This window comes from Gadus macrocephalus, chromosome 17, assembly GCF_031168955.1.
Source record: "Gadus macrocephalus chromosome 17, ASM3116895v1".
Taxonomy (NCBI): Eukaryota; Metazoa; Chordata; class Actinopteri; order Gadiformes; family Gadidae; genus Gadus; species Gadus macrocephalus.
In genome coordinates, this window is record NC_082398.1 from 14,334,573 (window position 1) to 14,353,575 (window position 19,003).

A 19,003-nucleotide genomic window follows, 5' to 3' on the forward strand; every position below is an offset into this window, starting at 1 on the left:
TTGCATGCTGTATTTTCTTAGCTATGTATTGGGACATACTATATGTTTCAATAGTAGACAGTCCTACATAGTTGCCCAGGGGGAACCAGACCAATGTGTGCTCGGGCATCTGGCCGTCTGTCCATTCAGACAGATCTCCAAGATGGCTGCTGTTGAGGTGTCCCCCGTTCTGTGCTCTGATTGGTTGATTGGTTGGAGGGTCCAGCAGTGGTTTGGTGTTTGCCCGATGATAAGGGCCCTTGGAAACTGAGAATGAACTCAGAGGTCCAGGGTTGCGGTGGGAAAGTCAAAATCATAAGATCTTTCCCCCAAAAGAGAAACAGCCTCATGGATAATGGTGGCTCTCGCTCACACTCCTGCCCACTCATATTTATGGACATAGATCCTAATAAGTATGATTGTATGGAAAATAATTGTGGGTCATTTATGTTTTGGTGAATTGATTATTGGTGGGACGGCCTTATTTCCTCTCCTTTGGCAAAGGATGGTCCAGTGTGACCAAAAGGAGATAAGAAAGGAAGCTTTGAAGCACCTTGGAAGCATGAAGAGGATTCAAACAGCTGTTATCAGGGCTCCCACTTCAATACTTCCAGGACACTTCAGTCCGTTAGGAACCTTCCTAAGCAAAACAAGACTATCAACCGTCTGTTGATGTCAGGCTACCTACAGATATCATTAAACAATAGCCTGAGATTGGCGTTTATCGGATGAAATTGAAGGAAAATTAATTTGCCTTGTGATTAATACGGTTATTATCTTTAACGTGAAGTCTCAGATGTAATCCAAAAATTACCCATCGCATTATTTATTATTTAAATTACCCGTTTCTTAAAATTGTTTTTATTTTAAACATAAATCAGAAAATACACAATAAATCACACAGATTACAACGTTATCATCTTAACTTTTATTAATTACATCACTTTTGCTTAAAAAATTGCACGGTTTCCCATTCTCTGTGACATCATTTAAAAATCTACAAACATAGAAGCAATCCCTTTGTCAAGAACCTGAGGAATATATATACTTCATACCTCACACCTAAACCCCCACCATGAACACAAACAGCTTTTGAGATACAGTATACCAATAGTTCAGTTTCAAATAACCACCAGTAATGGAAAACTTGAAAAATCTAACGCTTACGATAAGGACCAACCAACAGCAAGAGTTGGTATATCTTAGAGTCACTCTGGGTAGATCACAACAAACAATTATAACGTATTAAAGAGATACACCACAATGCAGCATTCAGCACAACTGGCTCCAAATTAGTGTGTTCTCTAAAAAACATGATTATTTGGCCTTCAGCATCTGGAACGAATAAGCATAATGAGAGTGGATATGGGGGACTTTGGACTTGTGGGGAGTGTGAGCGTGTGCGTGTTATCCTTTTACAAGCCACCTGACCAACATATTGTCAAAGCACTTACAGTTGATCACTTAACTTGATGACCACCGACTCTAACCAGCTCAACACAACGATGGTTGCATACTAGTGACCAGGTTAGGACAACAACAGTTGGATTGATACTCCAGTCACCATCCACCACACCAGTAGTAACAAATGATCACATTCAGAGTTTGAAAACCCAACAACACTTTGTGTTCTTTATTTTGGCTGTTAATTTCATCGTGTGTAAATAAACTAACATGAACACCCTCTAACTCCAGCCGTCTCCCGAGGTTGAAAATAGTTTCTCTTTAGAAATGTCAGCTTTAAAAATGAATGTGCTGAAGACAGCAAACTGTTGTGTTTAGTTTTTTTAACACAGAAGAGGCCAATGTATAAAAATGTTTACTAAAACGACATTCAGAACTGATAACGCTCAACTGTCCATTAGAAATACAATATAATTATCCTGCAACGTTATCCTCAGTGAACCACATATTTCCCCATACTATATCCAGGATTTCGTACAATTTCCAGAATTCTGGAGAAACGCATTTTCGGCAAGTTGAAATTTACAGCAATAATTATTTTGTGTAAAAAAAAGAAACACTTTATATGACGTCTCTTTTTATGGTACTATGATAAAACAGCCATGGAGTTGTAGGACTACACTATCTGAATGTGAGCTAAGTCATTTCCTTTAAGCATTTGCTGGTGAGTTTTCTCAGACAGGACTTCATAATAATGAAAGGAGAAAGAGTGACATGGAATCTGCCATGGTTAGAACTTTATAGCTTTCTGAATAAATAAAAAAACATAACCACCCAATACAAATATATCCAATAACAATAATCTGGTCATAAGAAAATAATAGACTAGAAAATTCATCTTGGCAACCAATTGCTTTCATATCAAAAGGATATGCTACAGAATAACAAAACATGAGTCAGGTTTAAGAATCAAATCGGTGGGACATGTTATCGTGAACTTTGTTTGTTATGTGTATTACTTATAGTTAACACTCAGATAAAGGAACATAATACTAGGGCTTTTACTCAGGTCATGGTAGTCCAGCCCTGTGGTAATTCTGTTTGGCCTCTAAAAAGCATAAACAAAAATATGCCATTGAATAGAAATGGCAGTTTCTACGATTAATTGGGATTTTGCTAAACCTTTGAGTAATTTCAAACCTGCTGGTTTAAAATTACTCAAAAAGTGGATTATAAATGTTTATTGTTTAATACAACTTATTAACTTCATCTAAACTTAAAAAGAGTAATCAACGGCACAGATTGAAGCTCAAGGGTTCCAGAAAAAGGTTTAATATAAAGTGGTTTGACGTGTGGTTTGTCAGTAACCATTGGGCAACAGCATTGGAACACCACTCAGCAGTGCACCACAGAGTATCATTTCAAAGTAAAGGTCCCTTAAGCTTTTTTTGTGTAACTATCACATGGTCACAGTGAACACAATATAAAAAATCCCATCTATATATGTAACAAAACATATGAAACAAAACCACACATGTCAACTTCTACTAAATAGTACGACAAAGTTATTCTGGTAGAAAAGCCACATTTGGAATGAGGCAGGTTTTGTGAATCTCAAAGCACTCGCGCGCACACGCACGCACACGCACACGCACACGCACACACACACACTTTATCCATGCCAGAGTCTCGATTTGTTCGCCAGAACTGTCCACTGAACAGAGTTCTGCTCCAGAACTGTAATCTGAACCGAGTTTTTTTTTTTTTCCAGAACTTCACATTCAGGCAGCAACTCTCACGCTCAGGTACAGCGTTCTTCCGACAGCCACAAAGGCGGGTACTGTCGCTCAACCATTAGCCCACGTTGACATCTTATCTGCAGTATTGTACCTTTACTGCGAGGACGTGGCCTCAGTACTCCAGCAGTTCCCCTCTCAGAGAGGGGGGGGCTGTATCTCCACCAGGAAGAGATGGAGTGCACTGGTTGACATGCTGTCTCTATACTGGGAGCCCATGTTCCCAGTAAGGACCTCTGGGGAATGGAAGGCAGGCTGTGGACTGAATGCAGCACTTGGATGGAGGAGTGGGGAAGCGGGAAGGCACTGTAGTTGCTATGACGGTTAGCGTGCCGAGGGCAGACGCGCCAGCGGGGAGTGCCGGCGTGACGCGGCACCAGGCAGGAAACCAATCAGCGTCTTCAGGACTTTGGACGATAGGCCATCCGACTTCCTGTACCGATGAAGACACACCCCCCATAGACCTGCTTGTGTAATTACACGTCAGCTGAAGAGGATGGATGGATCCAGAGGAAGAGCCAACCGTGGTGGCAGGCGCCCTCCCAGCACTGAGGGACATCCACAGAGCAACGCGGCAGAGTGAGGGGGAACAGTCTTAACCAGGAGTGGATGGGACGGATAAAGTTCATCTGCCACCAGCTTGAGTCCTGAAGGAAGAGAGAGCCGGGATGCCATTAGGCCCTAGCTACCAGTACAACAGAGTCCTGCCTCTAGCTACCAGTACAACAGAGTCCTGCCTCTAGCTACCAGTACAACAGAGTCCAGGCCCTAGCTACCAGTACAACAGAGTCCAGGCTCCTACCAGTACAACAGAGTCCAGGCCCTAGCTACCAGTACAACAGATTCCAGGCCCTAGCTACCAGTACAACAGAGTCCAGGCCCTAGCTACCAGTACAACAGAGTCCAGGCTCTAGCTACCAGTACAACAGAGTCCAGGCTCTAGCTACCAGTACAACAGAGTCCAGGCCCTAGCTACTAGTACAACAGAGTCCAGGCTCTAGCTACCAGTACAACCGAGTCCAGGCTCTAGCTACCAGTACAACAGAGTCCAGGCTCTAGCTACCAGTACAACAGAGTCCAGGCCCCAGCTACCAGTACAACAGAGTCCAGGCCCTAGCTACCAGTACAACAGAGTCCAGGCCCTAGCTACCAGTACAACAGAGTCCAGGCCCTAGCTACCAGTACAACAGAGTCTAGGCCCCAGCTACCAACTATGGAGGAGAACACTCACCAACAGGCCGGTCTGTAGAGACCTGCCCGGGCGCAGCCTTGGTGTCAGGGCTGCTCCGCCCGTAACTAACCATCAGACCAAGGGAGAGGGTGGAGTCAACAGAGCTCCCTCTGCTTTATTCAACTCCACGACGATACAGGGGATGTTTGATAAATATACTTGGCCTCCAGACAACTACAGTATGGTCTCAAAAAGAACCCTTAGTGTAAGAGCTGCGCTGTCTGTTCAGATTGAACGGACGGACAGAAACGCCAACGCAGCACTAATGTTGTAGACCACCAGACTCAACATCCCCCAATATAAACTAAATCAATAAACTAAAAACACAAAAAAAAGCCACAAAACACCAGCGACGTTAGCAGTGCCACCCTGTAGTGTACTTCTCACACGTACACGTATGTACTTGTTAATTGCCCCGATACCATTTGTCAACCTAGAGCCCACCTAAACATACACAGAGTAAGGCAAAGGGTCTAGATCCATCAGGGCTTCCATACTGGTCCCCATCACTCCCAGGTCGTTCTCCCAGCATGTTGGTAATCATTGGTTACCATGGCAGCTCCTGGTACTGAACTGGGAGCTTCCTAAACCATGTACGAGCAATAGCTCTGCTCCCATGGCAACCAGATAACCCCTCCTTCCTGTGGGGGCGTCTAATTGGATGTTTGCTCCATGATGGGTTTTATTTAGGCATCGGTCGGGTTGGGATGAGTTGAAGTGAAATGATTGAGATGATCCAGTTAGTGTTCTGCAGCTGACAAGGTTGAGATAAGGTCGCCAAGGGAACGTATTCCATGGAGTTCACTGACCAGGCCCACTAGGCAGTGAGACAGGTAGGGGCCTCACTGACCAGGCCCACTAGGCAGTGAGACAGTTAGTGGCCTCACTGAGGCAGTGAGACAGGTAGTGGCCTCACTGAGGCAGTGAGACAGGTAGTGGCCTCACTGAGGCAGTGAGACAGGTAGTGGCCTCACTGAGGCAGTGAGAGAGTCTGTGTGTTTGGAGTGAGGGACCGATACCGTCTGACTGCCGTCAGAGGAGACAGGATACGGCCAGCGGGACCAGCGCTGCGGACAGGAAGTAGGTCACTCTGTAGAGATGGAGCGGAGAGAAGGTCACCATGGCAACACAGAGGGGCAGGGGGAGGTGGCAAACCACGCGGAGGAGTTTGCTGGAACAAAAGATTGGGACCAATCAAAAAACAGTGGCCAACTTTCTGTTTCCAAAAATACTACCAAAGCAATCCCCAGATAATTGCCAACTACATCAAGAGCAAGCTTACAGACATAGCCATCTTTACTCTAGTTACGTAGTTATTTCTCTGCAATTAGACAGCGATATGGTCGGGGGACTAGACTTTAATCAACTCAGTTTACTATTAAGAGAGAGCAAGAGAAATAATGATACAACAAATAAACATATCAGCTGCAGTGAATGAGCTGGACGACTGCAGCGCGCGCGCGCACACGCACACACACACACACACACACACACACACACACACACACACACACACACACACACAGAGAGAGAAAACTCTGTCTGAGAAAACTCACCAGCAAATGCTTAAAGGAAATGAGAGAGAGAGAGAGACACACACACACACGAGAGAGAGAGAGACAGAGACAGAGACAGAGAGAGAGAGAGAGAGCTACCTGTGGCTCAGTGCATGACAGCTGCAGTCGATGAGCAGGACCATGGCAGCGAGCAGAGGCAGAGTGTGCGGCCAGAGTGAGTCTGGGTCCAGCCGGGGAGAGTACCTGGTCATAGACAGACAGGACTGGTAACCTAGCAACTGGTCTGTTCATAGAGAGGACTGGTAACCTAGCAACAAGTCTGTTCATATAGAGAGAGGACTGGTAACCTAGCAACAGGTCTGTTCATAGAGAGAGAGGACTGGTAACCTAGCAACAGGTCTGTTCATAGAGAGAGGGGACTGGTAACCTAGCAACAGGTCTGTTTATAGAGAGAGAGGACTGGTAACCTAGCAACAAGTCTGTTCATATAAAGCGAGGACTGGTAACCTAGCAACAGGTCTGTTCATAGAGAGAGGACTGGTTACCTAGCAACTACTCTGTTCATAGAGAGAGAGGACTGGTAACCTAGCAACAGGTCTGTTCATAATAATAATAATAATAATACATTTAATTTAGAGGCGCCTTTCAAGACACCCAAGGTCACCTTACAGAGCATATAGTCATCATTCAAAACTATGTAAAACAGACTAGGAATAAAAGGAAAACAGAGGTTAAACATGAAGAATAATAATAATTAATAACACTCAAAGACGCCTAAAGTGAAGGGGGGACCTCACTAACCACCACCAATATGTAGCACCCACTTGGGTGATGTTCATAGAGAGAGAGGACTGGTAACCTAGCAACAGGTATGTTAATAGAGAGAAAGGACTGGTAACCTAGCAACTAGTCTGTTCATAGAGAGAAGGGACTGTTAACCTAGTAACTAGTCTGTTCATATATGGCGAGAGGACTGGTAACCTAGCAACAATCACGTTGTTTCGGCTATAAAATTAAAGATGGCGTAGTTGATGAATTCAGTTTGAAACAGGGCAGTATTAGTTAGTAGTAAGATGGCTTTTGAGAGCATCATGGTGTGGTTAAGGCAAGGATTTTAGGGACAACAACAACATTATAATTATGCAGAGCATCATTAGAAAGGAAACAACAGCAGCAGCCGGCGGCCTCTAGTACCTCAGGTTGCGGGCCCAGTGGAGCAGCGAGGGCGCGCTGAGCATGATGGGTAATGTGAAGAGGGCAGACAGGGAGAGGTGGAGCTGGAGGTCGCTCCTCACCTGGTGCAGGAGGCCCTCGGACAGCAGCGCCCCCCCGCCGTTCCTCTCTCTGTGGACCCCCGGGGGGGCCGCCCCCGTCCCCGCACCGTTCTCCTCCCCCCCGTTGTTCTTCTCTGGCGCCTGCGGGAGGCAGCGTTGGACATTCAGTGGAGTTTTTTTAATGAAAACCACCACATTTTTGCGTTGCTTTATGATAGAGGGAGATAGACGTGAAGGTATGGGAGACGCAGGGGAGGACATGCAGGGGAGGACCACGGGCAGGGAGCGGAACCCAGCCTGCTGCCATCAGGACCAAGCCTCAACGGCCCCATGACATGCCCCCGGGTGTAGTCCACCGGGGGGGCTGGCACACCGATCTATCCAGCACACGTCTGGGTGGACACGCCCACTTGTGATGTCACGGGGGGGCAGCTAATCACAACACACCTGGTGGCATGTCATGGGACCTTTAATGGTACGCGCTCTACTCAATATTAAACGGTAAACTGCCTGCGTGATACATGCCCCCATCACCACCACCTGCCCATTACTATTCTGTGTGTTCATAACAGCTCTCGTTGATCTCACCAGATTCAGCATGTGACTCAGAGAGCGATCAGTCATCTGTAGACGGACGACCTGGACACACGGGGAGACATCATTACATAGTGACACACACACACACACACACACACACACACACACACACACACACACACACAAACACACACGTCAGTCTGCAGAGTTCTGTCCTCCCACTCACCCTGTAGAGGTGAATCAGGAAGGCACTGACGATTGCAATGGCCCCACAGGAAGTCCTGCCCACTATGCTGAGGACCAGGAAGAGGAGGGCCTGCCTCCGCCGGCCCAGAGTCCCACAGTCCGGGGCCACCGACGGTCTGGGAGACCCAGGGAGCATACGTTAGATGGGTCAGATTCCAGCGGTTACAAGTGTATTCCTCAAACAAGACAGTTCAAAGGCATTCATGAATTCAATTTCCTAAATCAGATTTTAATTTGCAAGAATGTCCAGAATGTACCGTACCCCTTCGTATAAACATCAAGCTATGATTCCAGTTCCCTTGACAACCTCTCCAGTATGACTCAAATTACTGAGCATGTGTTTTGAGGCGTCAGGGTAGCTCACTTCCTGTAGTTTGTCGATATTATAATCCCATGCAGACAAAACATAAAGAAATATGAGCAAAGAGGCCTCCCAGTGTGACCCCCGCCACCCCCCGCGGCCCCCACCTGGTCAGAGGAGCCGCGGCCAGGGAGAGGAGGGCCAGGGAGAGACGCAGCAGGCCGCTGCCCCAGAATGCCAGCGTGGCCCCCAGGAGGTACAGCAGGGGCCCGAGGAGGTGGGGCCACTCGTCCACGGGCCCCCCCTCCAGGGTGGAGTGGTCGGGGGTGGTGGGGGGCAGGGCGTCCATGGCGGGGAGGCCCAGCACCGACCAGGCCTCCTGGAACTGGCTGCACCTACGGAGGGGGGGGGGGGGGGGAGGTTACAACCATGAGCAGAACCAGAGAACAAGGACCAGAGATCCCCAGATGGACTGGAGCAGAACCAGGACCAGAGACCCCCAGATGGACTGGAGCAGAACCAGGACCAGAGACCCCCAGATGGACTGGAGCAGAACCAGAGAACCAGGACTAGAGACCCCCAGATGGACTGGAGCAGAACCAGAGAACCAGGACCAGAGACCCCCAGATGGTAGGGTCCCGGATTAGGGGGCAACAAGGAAACACAGCAACCTTAAAGATCCCATATCATGCTTTTCTACAATTGCATTTGGGGTACTACAAGAATAGGGTACGATGCGTGCATGTTAGAAATACCCCTTATTATTCACACACTGTTCATTTATGCACAACCAATTTCAGCGTCTTTCAAAAGCGGATTTGTATCATGTAGCTGAAAGGCCCCCCTCCCGAGGGGCCCAGTCTGATGTGATTGGTCAGCAGCACGCCCCCTCTGTTGCGATTGGTCGAACGCCTGCGCGTGTGTCGGGAAGTTCAAGTTGTGAACATTGCGGGTAGCCAGGAGGCGGGACTTCTGCACCTCAGCACCGCCCAAAGTTTGAGCACCAACAAGCTGTTTCACGCACTTATTGAGGGGCGTTCTCGGTGGGCTCCAATACCCCCCCTGGTGAAACTGATTTTTTCAAGTTGAGCAGACATAAAACATACGTCATATAACAGAATGAAGCAAAGGGAATAGACGAAAAAGCATGATACCACCCCTTTAAGAAGGATTCATCATTGCAGTGTTTGAAATGTGCCAATTTGTGACATCCTTGTTTGTCATGTTAAACTGTGGTTAGCAGTACAGTGTGTATTTTTGGTTAAATTTGAGCAAGTATTAAGAGGAAGATTTCCACACACGTGTGTGTGTGTGTGTGTGTGCTCGGTTGAGGTCCCCTAACCTGCACCACGTGTGCGCGTTTCATTTGTGCACACACACACACACACACACACACACACACACACACACACACACACACACACACACACACACACACACACACACACACACACACACACACACACACACACACACACACACACACACACACTTTACATTTCAGGCAATAATGACATGGGATTAGCAAAAAATAAACTAAATCCATTCCATCATGATGGAAAGGAAGGAAAGGGGTTGCCGTCATGATTCTTTTCTATTGCTCACAAACAGGTGACGCCACACCTCCCTGCACAGGGCAGTCAGGGTGAGGCGTCTCGCTCAGGGACACCTGTGGTCCATATGTGGCAGTCGAATGAATAGTGAAGAATAGTGTGAACGTCCATCATCATCATCATCATCATCGCCGGGGGGAAGGCTGTGGTTGTAGGGCAGTAGGGTCGCGGCTGTGTGATAGACTCGTACCCCAGCAGCAGATGCAGGAGGTAGACGGGGAGGCCCACTTTGTGAGGCTGCAGGCCCCAGCCCACGGCATGGCTGGCCTCCAGAGGCTTCCCGGTCCTGGCGATGGACCACAGCTGCCCCCCGCAGGCCAGCAGGAGCGTTACGGCCATGTACACGGGCAGCTGGGGTCCGCAGAACCGCAGGACCTGGAGGGGCAGAGCACAGGGAGGCTGGAGGAGTCCTCGAGCAGAACGAGCTAACAGCGCTCAAATCACTGTGTGTTGGAACGCAGCCACGACTTAATGCCCAGACAAGTCCTTCACAATGAAACCACGGCTTTAGGAATCAAATACCCACCAGTTGGCAGGTATACACATATGACACAATCACCTATTGTTAAAATAGTTTCCCTGATTGGGAAAAAAGCATCTTGATATTTGGAGTACAAAATACAGCTAATACAAACACTGATTAATCACTTCATTAGTATTTTTTCAACATAACGTCCTAAGAAACGTCCATTTCTCTAAACCCCTGCCACACCTCTCAGTGATGGCTCATGGGAAATGCAGACTTTTATCTGAAAACGTCTTGATACATGACTGTATCTTACCTGTCCTATAACCCTCGGGAAAGAGGTCCTCACCAGCACCTACAGAGATAATAAGAAAACACTGATCAGTTCAACTGATGTTGTTGTATCCCAACAACTTAAAGGGCTGATATCATACCACCAGGTGTGAGTGTTATTAGCCGTTACAAGCCGTTTGAAAATCAACCTTTTCCTGTGTTTCTGTGACATCACAAGTGGGCGTGTCCACCGAGATGTACGATGGATGGATCAGCAACGTTTGCTTCAGTCCACTGGGTAGGCCGGTGGACTGATCCATCCAGCATCTAGGTGGACACGCCCACTTGTGATATAAACAAGACTGCTAAGTCTGTGTGAATCTCAAAACAGAAAAACAAGAGCATATGATTCACTGGGGTTTGCATTTAATTAAAAATATTTTTAATGTTAAACATTGGTCACTTGTCAGCTTCAACAGCTTATTCCATCTAAAAAAAAATAATATATGTTCCTCTTTCAAGCATGAATAAAGACACCAAGTCCCTCTGTCAACTGTGAGATCAAAATTCTTGCAAAACTTCTGACCCTTGGTATTATGTTTATTTAAAATAAAATATGTAACTTATTAAAATAAATATAAAATAAATAAATAAATAAGACACTCAGTCCCGTCTGCTGCTCGCGCCCCCCCCCCCCTCATAGTGAGTCTCATAGTATTAAAACATGTTGTACTTGTTGATTAGCTCACGTTGTTATGGCAATGAATACGCCCTCAGCTGATAAAATAATGCCAGCGTTTTTTTTCAACTGAAAATTAGCTCCCATGTCAACTTTTTCTGCTCCTTGCACCTTATCATGCTTATCATGCTACGCAGCATTACAAACCTACAAACCCCAGCCGACAAAAACATGAAGCAATTCAAGAAGAGGCATAGATAGAATCGCCTTGTGGTCAACTGTAATTTAAAAGTCATCTGATTATGTCAAGGTTTTAAAATGATTATTATTATTATTAGCTGGTCATGTTATAACACAGCTGGAAATCGTGGATTTTCTGATAAAGACTAGCAAGCCTTTTTGACAGACAAAACAGCAGAAACTATGTTAAGTGTGCTCGTGCTGCCTTTTTGGTTTTGTCAAACAGGAGACGCCCACCCACCAATCAGAGGTTAGAGATTCCTGCAGGAAGGTTGCGCTCAATTTCACTAGCCCATTTGTGCCTGTTCATTACAGCATCTATTCTCTCATTGCTTGTGTAAAAAAGGTAGAATATTAGATTTGAGGACGAAATGATAGGGTGGGCTAAGGCAAGTTTTGGGTGGGCTTGAAGGTCTTGCTTCGCCACTGATGTCCCCCCTTTAATATACTGAATCCCATTCCCATAACCTAGTCCTAGTGGCTGGTATTGATGGGAGCTGAGCCTTACCTTGTACTGGCAGTTTGGGGCGGTGTGCAGCTGAAGCAGAGCTGAGGAGGTGTTGCCCGGGCGACTGGTGTGGAGCATCCCCGAGATCTCAGTCACAGAAGGAACACTGTTGGAGGGAATGTAATCAGACACTACCTTAAGAGGGCCATCATAGTGGGCTGGTTTATGAGGGCCATCATAATGGGCTGGTTTATGAGGCCCATCATAGTGGGCTGGTTTATCAGGCCCATCATAGTGGGCTGGTTTATGAGACCCATCATGGTGGGCTGGTTTATGAGTCCCATCATGGTGGGCTGGTTTATGAGGGCCATCATAGTGGGCCAACGTATGAGACCCATCATAGTGGGCTGGTTTATGAGGCCCATCGTAATGGGCTGGTTTATCAGGCCCATCATAATGGGCTGGTTTATGAGGCCCATCATAGTGGGCCAACGTATGAGACCCATCATAGTGGGCTGGTTTATGAGGCCCATCATAGTGGGCTGGATTATGAGGCCCATCACAGTGGGCTGGTTTATGAGGGCCATCATAGTGGGCTGGTTTATGAGGCCCATCACAGTGGGTTGGTTTATGAGGGCCATCATAGTGGGCTGGTTTATGAGGCCCATCACAGTGGGTTGGTTTATGAGGGCTATCATAATGCAGCCGTATAAGGGCCATGATCGTGGGCTGGCTCACGAGGGCCCGGTTTTGTCCACTAGAACCTGTACATAAATGGTACACTCTTTTGTAAGAACACACACACACACACACACACACACACACACACACACACACACACACACACACACACACACACACACACACACACACACACACACACACACACACACACACACACAGTGGCATCCCGCCCCTGAAGCCTCGGCCTGAACGGTCCCGTGGGACCGTGAAGGACGGGGTGTACCACCCCCACCCACCAGCCGGCGACGGAGAGCACCGGGTCCTTCCCCCCAATCAGGGTGATTGGGGGACACCTGGCCGTAAGCAGAGGAGCCATTTTAAGTGGAGGTCCAGACCAAGAGCACGGCAGAGGCAGAGACACACATGGACTGCAGAGGCTTGAGGCCCACGGAGACCCAAGCGCACCCTTATCCTGTCTTTTATAATTGCAATAAACGCCGAAGTCGGCTTAAAGCAACCGTTGCCACCTGTTTTCCTGAATCCCGGCCCATTCTCCAAGCCGGATACCACATATGGTGGAGGATGCGGGCAGCTTGAGCGTTCCCACTAATACTACCCCACCATGCAGAACCCGGATGGAGCCGCGGCGTTGGCTGCCCAGCAACACCAGTGGGAGACCACCGAGAGCCTCGCCCTGCTCCGCGAAGCTGTTCTGCGGCTGACTCAGCACGCCGTCCGCGCTGCGCCGACCGCCGCCCCGACCAGCCGCCTCACGAAGCTGGGACCGGAAGACGACGTGGAGGCTTACCTCGAGGTCTTCGAGCGGACCGCACAGAGGGAAGGCTGGCCAGAGGAGCAGTGGGCGCACATAGTGGCGCCGTTCCTCACCGGACCCGCCCAGCAGGCGAGCCAGGACCTGCCGGCGGACGTCGCCCGCCAGTACCCGGCGCTCAAACAGGCCATACTGGCCTACTATGGCCACAACCTCGCGGCGCGCGCGCAACGTGCGCAGGATTGGCGGTTTGACGCGCAGGGAGCTGTGCGCACCCAGATCGCCCAGCACAGCCGGCTGGTGAAGCGGTGGCTGACAGCGGGAGAGGGCCCCAGCCCGATCGACCGGGTGATTATTGACCACACCCTGCGGCGACTCCCGCCGGACGCCCGCCGCGTGCTGGCCTACCATCATCCCGCCACCGTGGACGACCTGGTCCTTCAGCTGGAGAACTGGCAGGTGGCCCAGCTCCTGAACGCCAGACCCGCCCCAGCCCCACGGCGCGCCGAGACCCGCCAAGCCCCGAGGGGGCCCCCCATCGGCAACCCGGCTCCCGGCGTTACCCCACTGAGCGGAGTACCAGAGAACCGGGAGGTGCGGCGCTGCTTTGGGTGCGGCCAGCCCGGCCACATCGCTCGCTATTGCCCGAGGGGACAGGATGTATCGATGCCGTCAGCATACGCGGATCCGGGGGTGGATCACACGTGCATGTTGGCGACCTGCTGGTCGCAGGGAACCTCGGGTAGTCCGACGATCCCGGCGCGGGTCATGAACCGGGACACGCAGGCCCTCTTGGACACTGGCAGTGCGGTTACCCTCCTTCGCCCCGACCTGGCGGGAGGGAAGGCGGGGGAACCTATGGAGGTGGCCTGCGTTCACGGGGACACCCGGACCTACCCCACGTGCCACGTGGTTGTCCGCACCCCACACGGGGTGTTCACAATCAGGGCGGGGATTGTCCCCCACCTACCGGTCCCCGTGTTGATCCGGAGGGACTGCCCGATCTTCCACCGGCTGTGGGACCCGACGCGGGAGCTACGGAGCTGGAGAGGCCCTCCCCGCAGAGGGGCGCGGGGGGTTCGGCAGGCCTACGGGGCCACCCGGCGTCCATCATCCCCGGGAGAGCTGACGGCGGAGGACGAGGAATCGGAGGGGAACGGACCTTCCCCACCGGGGACCCCGGGGCACACAGCGAGAGGTCCCATCCGGAGCGAGACACCGGAACCTACCCCCGACACCACGGAGACCCTCACAGCCTCCGAGCAGCCAGACCCACCGGAAGACCCGGAGAGCTCCCCCCTCACTGAGTTCTCGGACTTCTTACCCGGGGGGGGGGAAGGCTCGACCCGACCCGGCCAGTTCGCCACCGCTCAGCTCCAGGATGAGGCCCTCAAGCACGCTTGGAGCCACGTCCTGGTTCACGACGGGCAGGCCCGGGACTCGGTGAGTCACACACCACACCCGCACTTCAGCACCAGGGGGGGTCTGTTGTATAGAGTAGCCTCCGGGGAGGGGGGAGTGAGGGAACAGCTAGTGGTGCCTCGCCCCTATGTTAGTAAGGTGCTTTTTATGGCCCACACTCACCTCCTGGGGGCCCACCTAGGCATGGACAAGACCCGGGAGCGGGTCCTAGCCAGGTTCTATTGGCCGGGGGTTAAGCGGGATGTGGAGCGCCACTGCCAGGGGTGCCCCGAGTGCCAGCGGGTAGCCCCCCGGTCCATCGCTAGACACCCCCTCATTCCCATGCCCATCATTGAGACCCCCTTTGACCGCTTGGCATTAGACATCGTGGGGCCCCTTCCCAAGACCAGCCGGGGCCACCGCTATATCCTGGTGCTAGTTGACTATGCCACCCGTTACCCCGAGGCCCTCCCCCTGCGCGCCGCCACCGCCAAGGCAGTCGCCCGTGAACTAATGCTCCTTTTTAGCCGGGTGGGAATAGCGAAGGAGGTGCTCACCGATCAGGGGTCGTGCTTCATGTCACGGGTGATGAAGGAGGTCCTCAGGCTCCTGCAGGTGAAGCAGCTCCGGACCTCGGTTTACCACCCCCAGACAGACGGCCTGGTCGAGCGCTTCAACAAAACCCTAAAGCAGATGCTCAAGAAGGCCATGCAAGCCGACGGGAAGAACTGGGACCAACTACTACCCCACGTGCTGTTCGCGGTACGGGAGGTCCCCCAGGCGTCCACCGGGTTCTCCCCCTTCGAGCTATTGTATGGGCGGAGACCACGCGGGATCCTGGACATCGCAAAGGAGGCCTGGGAGAGCCAGCCGTCCCCCCACCGCACCACCGTGGATCACGTGGAGCAGGTACGTGACCGCATGGCCCGGGTGTGGCCCATCGTCCGGAGGCACCTCCAGCAAGCGCAGCAGGCCCAGGCGAGGGTCTATAACCGAGGAGCCCAGCTGAGGACCTTTCAGCCCGGGGACCTGGTCCTGGTTCTGGTCCCCACGGCGGAGTGCCGGTTCCTGGCCAAGTGGCAGGGACCCTACGAGGTGGTGGAACGCGTGGGCGAGGTGAACTACCGGGTCCGCCAGCCAGGGAGGCGGAAGCCGACACAGCTGTACCACATCAACATCCTGAAGCAGTGGAGGGGGGGGGAGCAGACACCCGCCGACCCCGCTCCCTTGGCCCTGGCGGCCCGAGACACGACCTGGACGAGATCGTCCTACAGCATCGGGACGTGTTCTCCGACCTGCCGGGGAGGACTGCCGTCACCCACCACGACATCCGGACGGCGCCAGGCATAAGGGTAAGGGTTCCGCCCTACAGGATCCCAGAGGCCCGGAGGGAGGCCATACGGACCGAGGTGCGCCGAATGCTGCAGCTCGGAGTGATAGAGGAGTCACGCAGCGCCTGGTGCAGCCCGGTGGTCCTGGTGCCCAAGCCGGATGGAACCTTTAGGTTCTGCAACGACTTCAGGCGGCTGAACGAGGCATCGGAGTTCGACGCCTACCCCATGCCCCGGGTCGACGAACTTATCGAGCGCCTGGGCCCGGCGCGGTACCTGTCGACCCTGGACCTGACCAAGGGGTACTAGCAGGTGCCGTTGACCCGTGCGGCCCGGGAAAAGACGGCGTTCTCCACCCCGGGGGGACTGTACCAGTACACCGTCCTCCCTTTCGGGGTACACGGTGCCCCTGCCACATTCCAGCGGATGATGGACCAGCTCCTGAGACCCCACCAGGATTACGCGGCGGCATACATTGATGACATCATCATTTACAGCCCCAGCTGGGATATCCACGTCCGCCAGCTAAGGGCCGTGCTGGGAGAGCTGCGCAAGGCGGGCCTCACCGCTAACCCGGCCAAATGTCGCCTCGGGAGAGAGGAGACGACGTACCTGGGGTACCGGGTCGGGAGAGGGACAGTGCGGCCGCAGGAGGGCAAGGTAGCCGCCATACGGACCTGGCCGCAACCCAGGACTAAGAAACAGGTAAAGGCGTTCTTGGGGCTGGTGGGCTACTATCGGCGCTTCATTCCCGGGTACGCCACGCTGGCCAGCCCCATGAACGACCTAACCCGTAAGGCCTTGCCAGACCGGGTCACCTGGTCAGAGGCGGCGGACCGGGCGTTCAAGACGCTCCGGGAGGCCCTGTGCTCAGAACCGGTACTAATCACACCTGACTTTAACCTCCCTGTGATTGTTCACACAGACGCCTCGGAGGTGGGTCTTGGGGGGGTCCTGTCCCAGGTCCGGGCCGGAGAGGAGCACCCGATAACCTACGTCAGCCGGAAGCTCCTCCCCAATGAGCGCAACTACTCCACCGTGGAGAAGGAGGCCCTGGCCATCAAATGGTGCCTGGAGAAGTTGCGCTACTACCTCCTGGGGAGGGAGTTCACCTTAGTCACCGACCACGCCCCCCTGAAGTGGATGGCGGGGGCCAAGAATACAAACGCCCGGGTGACACGGTGGTTCCTGGCTCTCCAGGATTTCCGGTTCCGGGTGGACCACCGACCGGGCCGGGAGCATGCCAATGCCGACGCCCTGTCACGTCGGGATGCCTGTCTGGGTGGGTTCCCCAGAGACCAGGGGCTTGAGCAAACGGGGGGGGGGTGTGGCATCCCGCCCCTGAAGCCTTGGCCTGAACGGTCCCGTGGGACCGTGAAGGACGGGGTGTACCACCCCCACCCACCAGCCGGCGACGGAGAGCACCGGGTCCTTCCCCCCAATCAGGGTGATTGGGGGACACCTGGCCGTAAGCAGAGGAGCCATTTTAAGTGGAGGTCCAGACCAAGAGCACGGCAGAGGCAGAGACACACATGGACTGCAGAGGCTTGAGGCCCACGGAGACCCAAGCGCACCCTTATCCTGTCTTTTATAATTGCAATAAACGCCGAAGTCGGCTTAAAGCAACCGTTGCCACCTGTTTTCCTGAATCCCGGCCCATTCTCCAAGCCGGATAACACACACACACACACACACACACACACACACACACACACACACACACACACACACACACACACACACACACACACACACACACACACACACACACACACACACACACACACACACACACACTTGCCTGGCAGTGGTTAAGAAGTCCTCTCTGAACCATGGCACCTTCATCCGGTACACGTTGGCCATTCTATCTGCAGAGCAACGTAATGAAATCCACATTCGTACCCGAGATTTATCTATACTTATACCCATGTTAACATTCACAAGATCCAAAGCTCCAACCATCTTACCCTTTTGTACTTTGCAGTGGCTTGTGACCGTAATTCTGAAAGACTGGTAGACCTACGACACAAAGAGAGAAGTCAAACTGTGAAGTCCCAGGTGGGGAATGCTCTGCGTGTCCCGACCGTCCCACACCTGGTGGAAGTGCTCCAGCTCCACGGTGTGCAGGAGTCCCGAGGAGTTCACCGTCACGTCACTGGAGGTCAACCCTGGACGGGCACACGTTCGTAAACACTTTAGCTCACGGGTTAAACACGGCAACTTAAGGAGCTCTAGGTACGATTTAAGAGCTATTATTATTCATCCACCGTTTCTGCTCTCTCTCTTTACAACTCTCCAAACCGTTCCTCCTGCAGCGTAACCAGAACAATAACCCTGAGTGACGTACCGAAGGAGAGGACGTGTGGCACGGAGACGGACACGGTCTGGGCCTCCTGTCTCTGCCACTCGCACTCCACCGTGAACTGGAAGACAAACACACAACCCAACGGCCACGTCAACGCTTACTGAAACAAAACTCACGTTGGACTGCTGTCCCATCGCTGAGATGAACCGTCTCAACTCCAGCCATACTGAATGTGTACTTGTGTTCCCATGGCTACGCACCACACACGTATTGTCAGAACTCACAGCACTTGGCTGCCGTTAGCGTCCTCACCTGCTTGCCGTTGAGGTTTGAGGCGGCGACCACCAGGTGAGAGACAGAAGACAGGTCGCTGAGGCTCAGGACGAGCACCTGTGTGGGCCAATCAGGACACAGCACGGTCAGACAGGAAGGTAATATGATATGATAGACTCAGATAGATCTGTGTCAACTTGTATCAGCACACCATGCCGTTGAGTGATTAAGTA

The 19,003-nt window shown here is 52.0% G+C and overlaps 1 protein-coding gene across 1 annotated transcript in view; it reads right to left on the reverse strand.

Moving 5' to 3' along the window:
- Positions 1 to 892: 892 nt before the first annotated feature.
- Positions 893 to 19,003, reverse strand: part of pgap1 (post-GPI attachment to proteins inositol deacylase 1) — a 29,027-nt gene continuing 10,916 nt past the window's right edge. Inside the window, exons 13-26 of the mRNA XM_060076627.1 lie at positions 18,810 to 18,887; positions 18,540 to 18,615; positions 18,287 to 18,360; positions 18,160 to 18,211; positions 17,994 to 18,060; positions 12,065 to 12,170; positions 10,681 to 10,719; positions 10,089 to 10,273; positions 8,453 to 8,680; positions 7,965 to 8,100; positions 7,790 to 7,840; positions 7,122 to 7,342; positions 6,066 to 6,170; positions 893 to 5,581 (exon numbers count right to left, since the gene is read on the reverse strand). Of these exons, the coding sequence (XP_059932610.1) occupies positions 5,443 to 5,581; positions 6,066 to 6,170; positions 7,122 to 7,342; positions 7,790 to 7,840; positions 7,965 to 8,100; positions 8,453 to 8,680; positions 10,089 to 10,273; positions 10,681 to 10,719; positions 12,065 to 12,170; positions 17,994 to 18,060; positions 18,160 to 18,211; positions 18,287 to 18,360; positions 18,540 to 18,615; positions 18,810 to 18,887 (1,557 nt within the window). The 3' untranslated portion in view covers positions 893 to 5,442. The remainder of the gene's footprint in view (positions 5,582 to 6,065; positions 6,171 to 7,121; positions 7,343 to 7,789; positions 7,841 to 7,964; positions 8,101 to 8,452; positions 8,681 to 10,088; positions 10,274 to 10,680; positions 10,720 to 12,064; positions 12,171 to 17,993; positions 18,061 to 18,159; positions 18,212 to 18,286; positions 18,361 to 18,539; positions 18,616 to 18,809; positions 18,888 to 19,003) is intronic.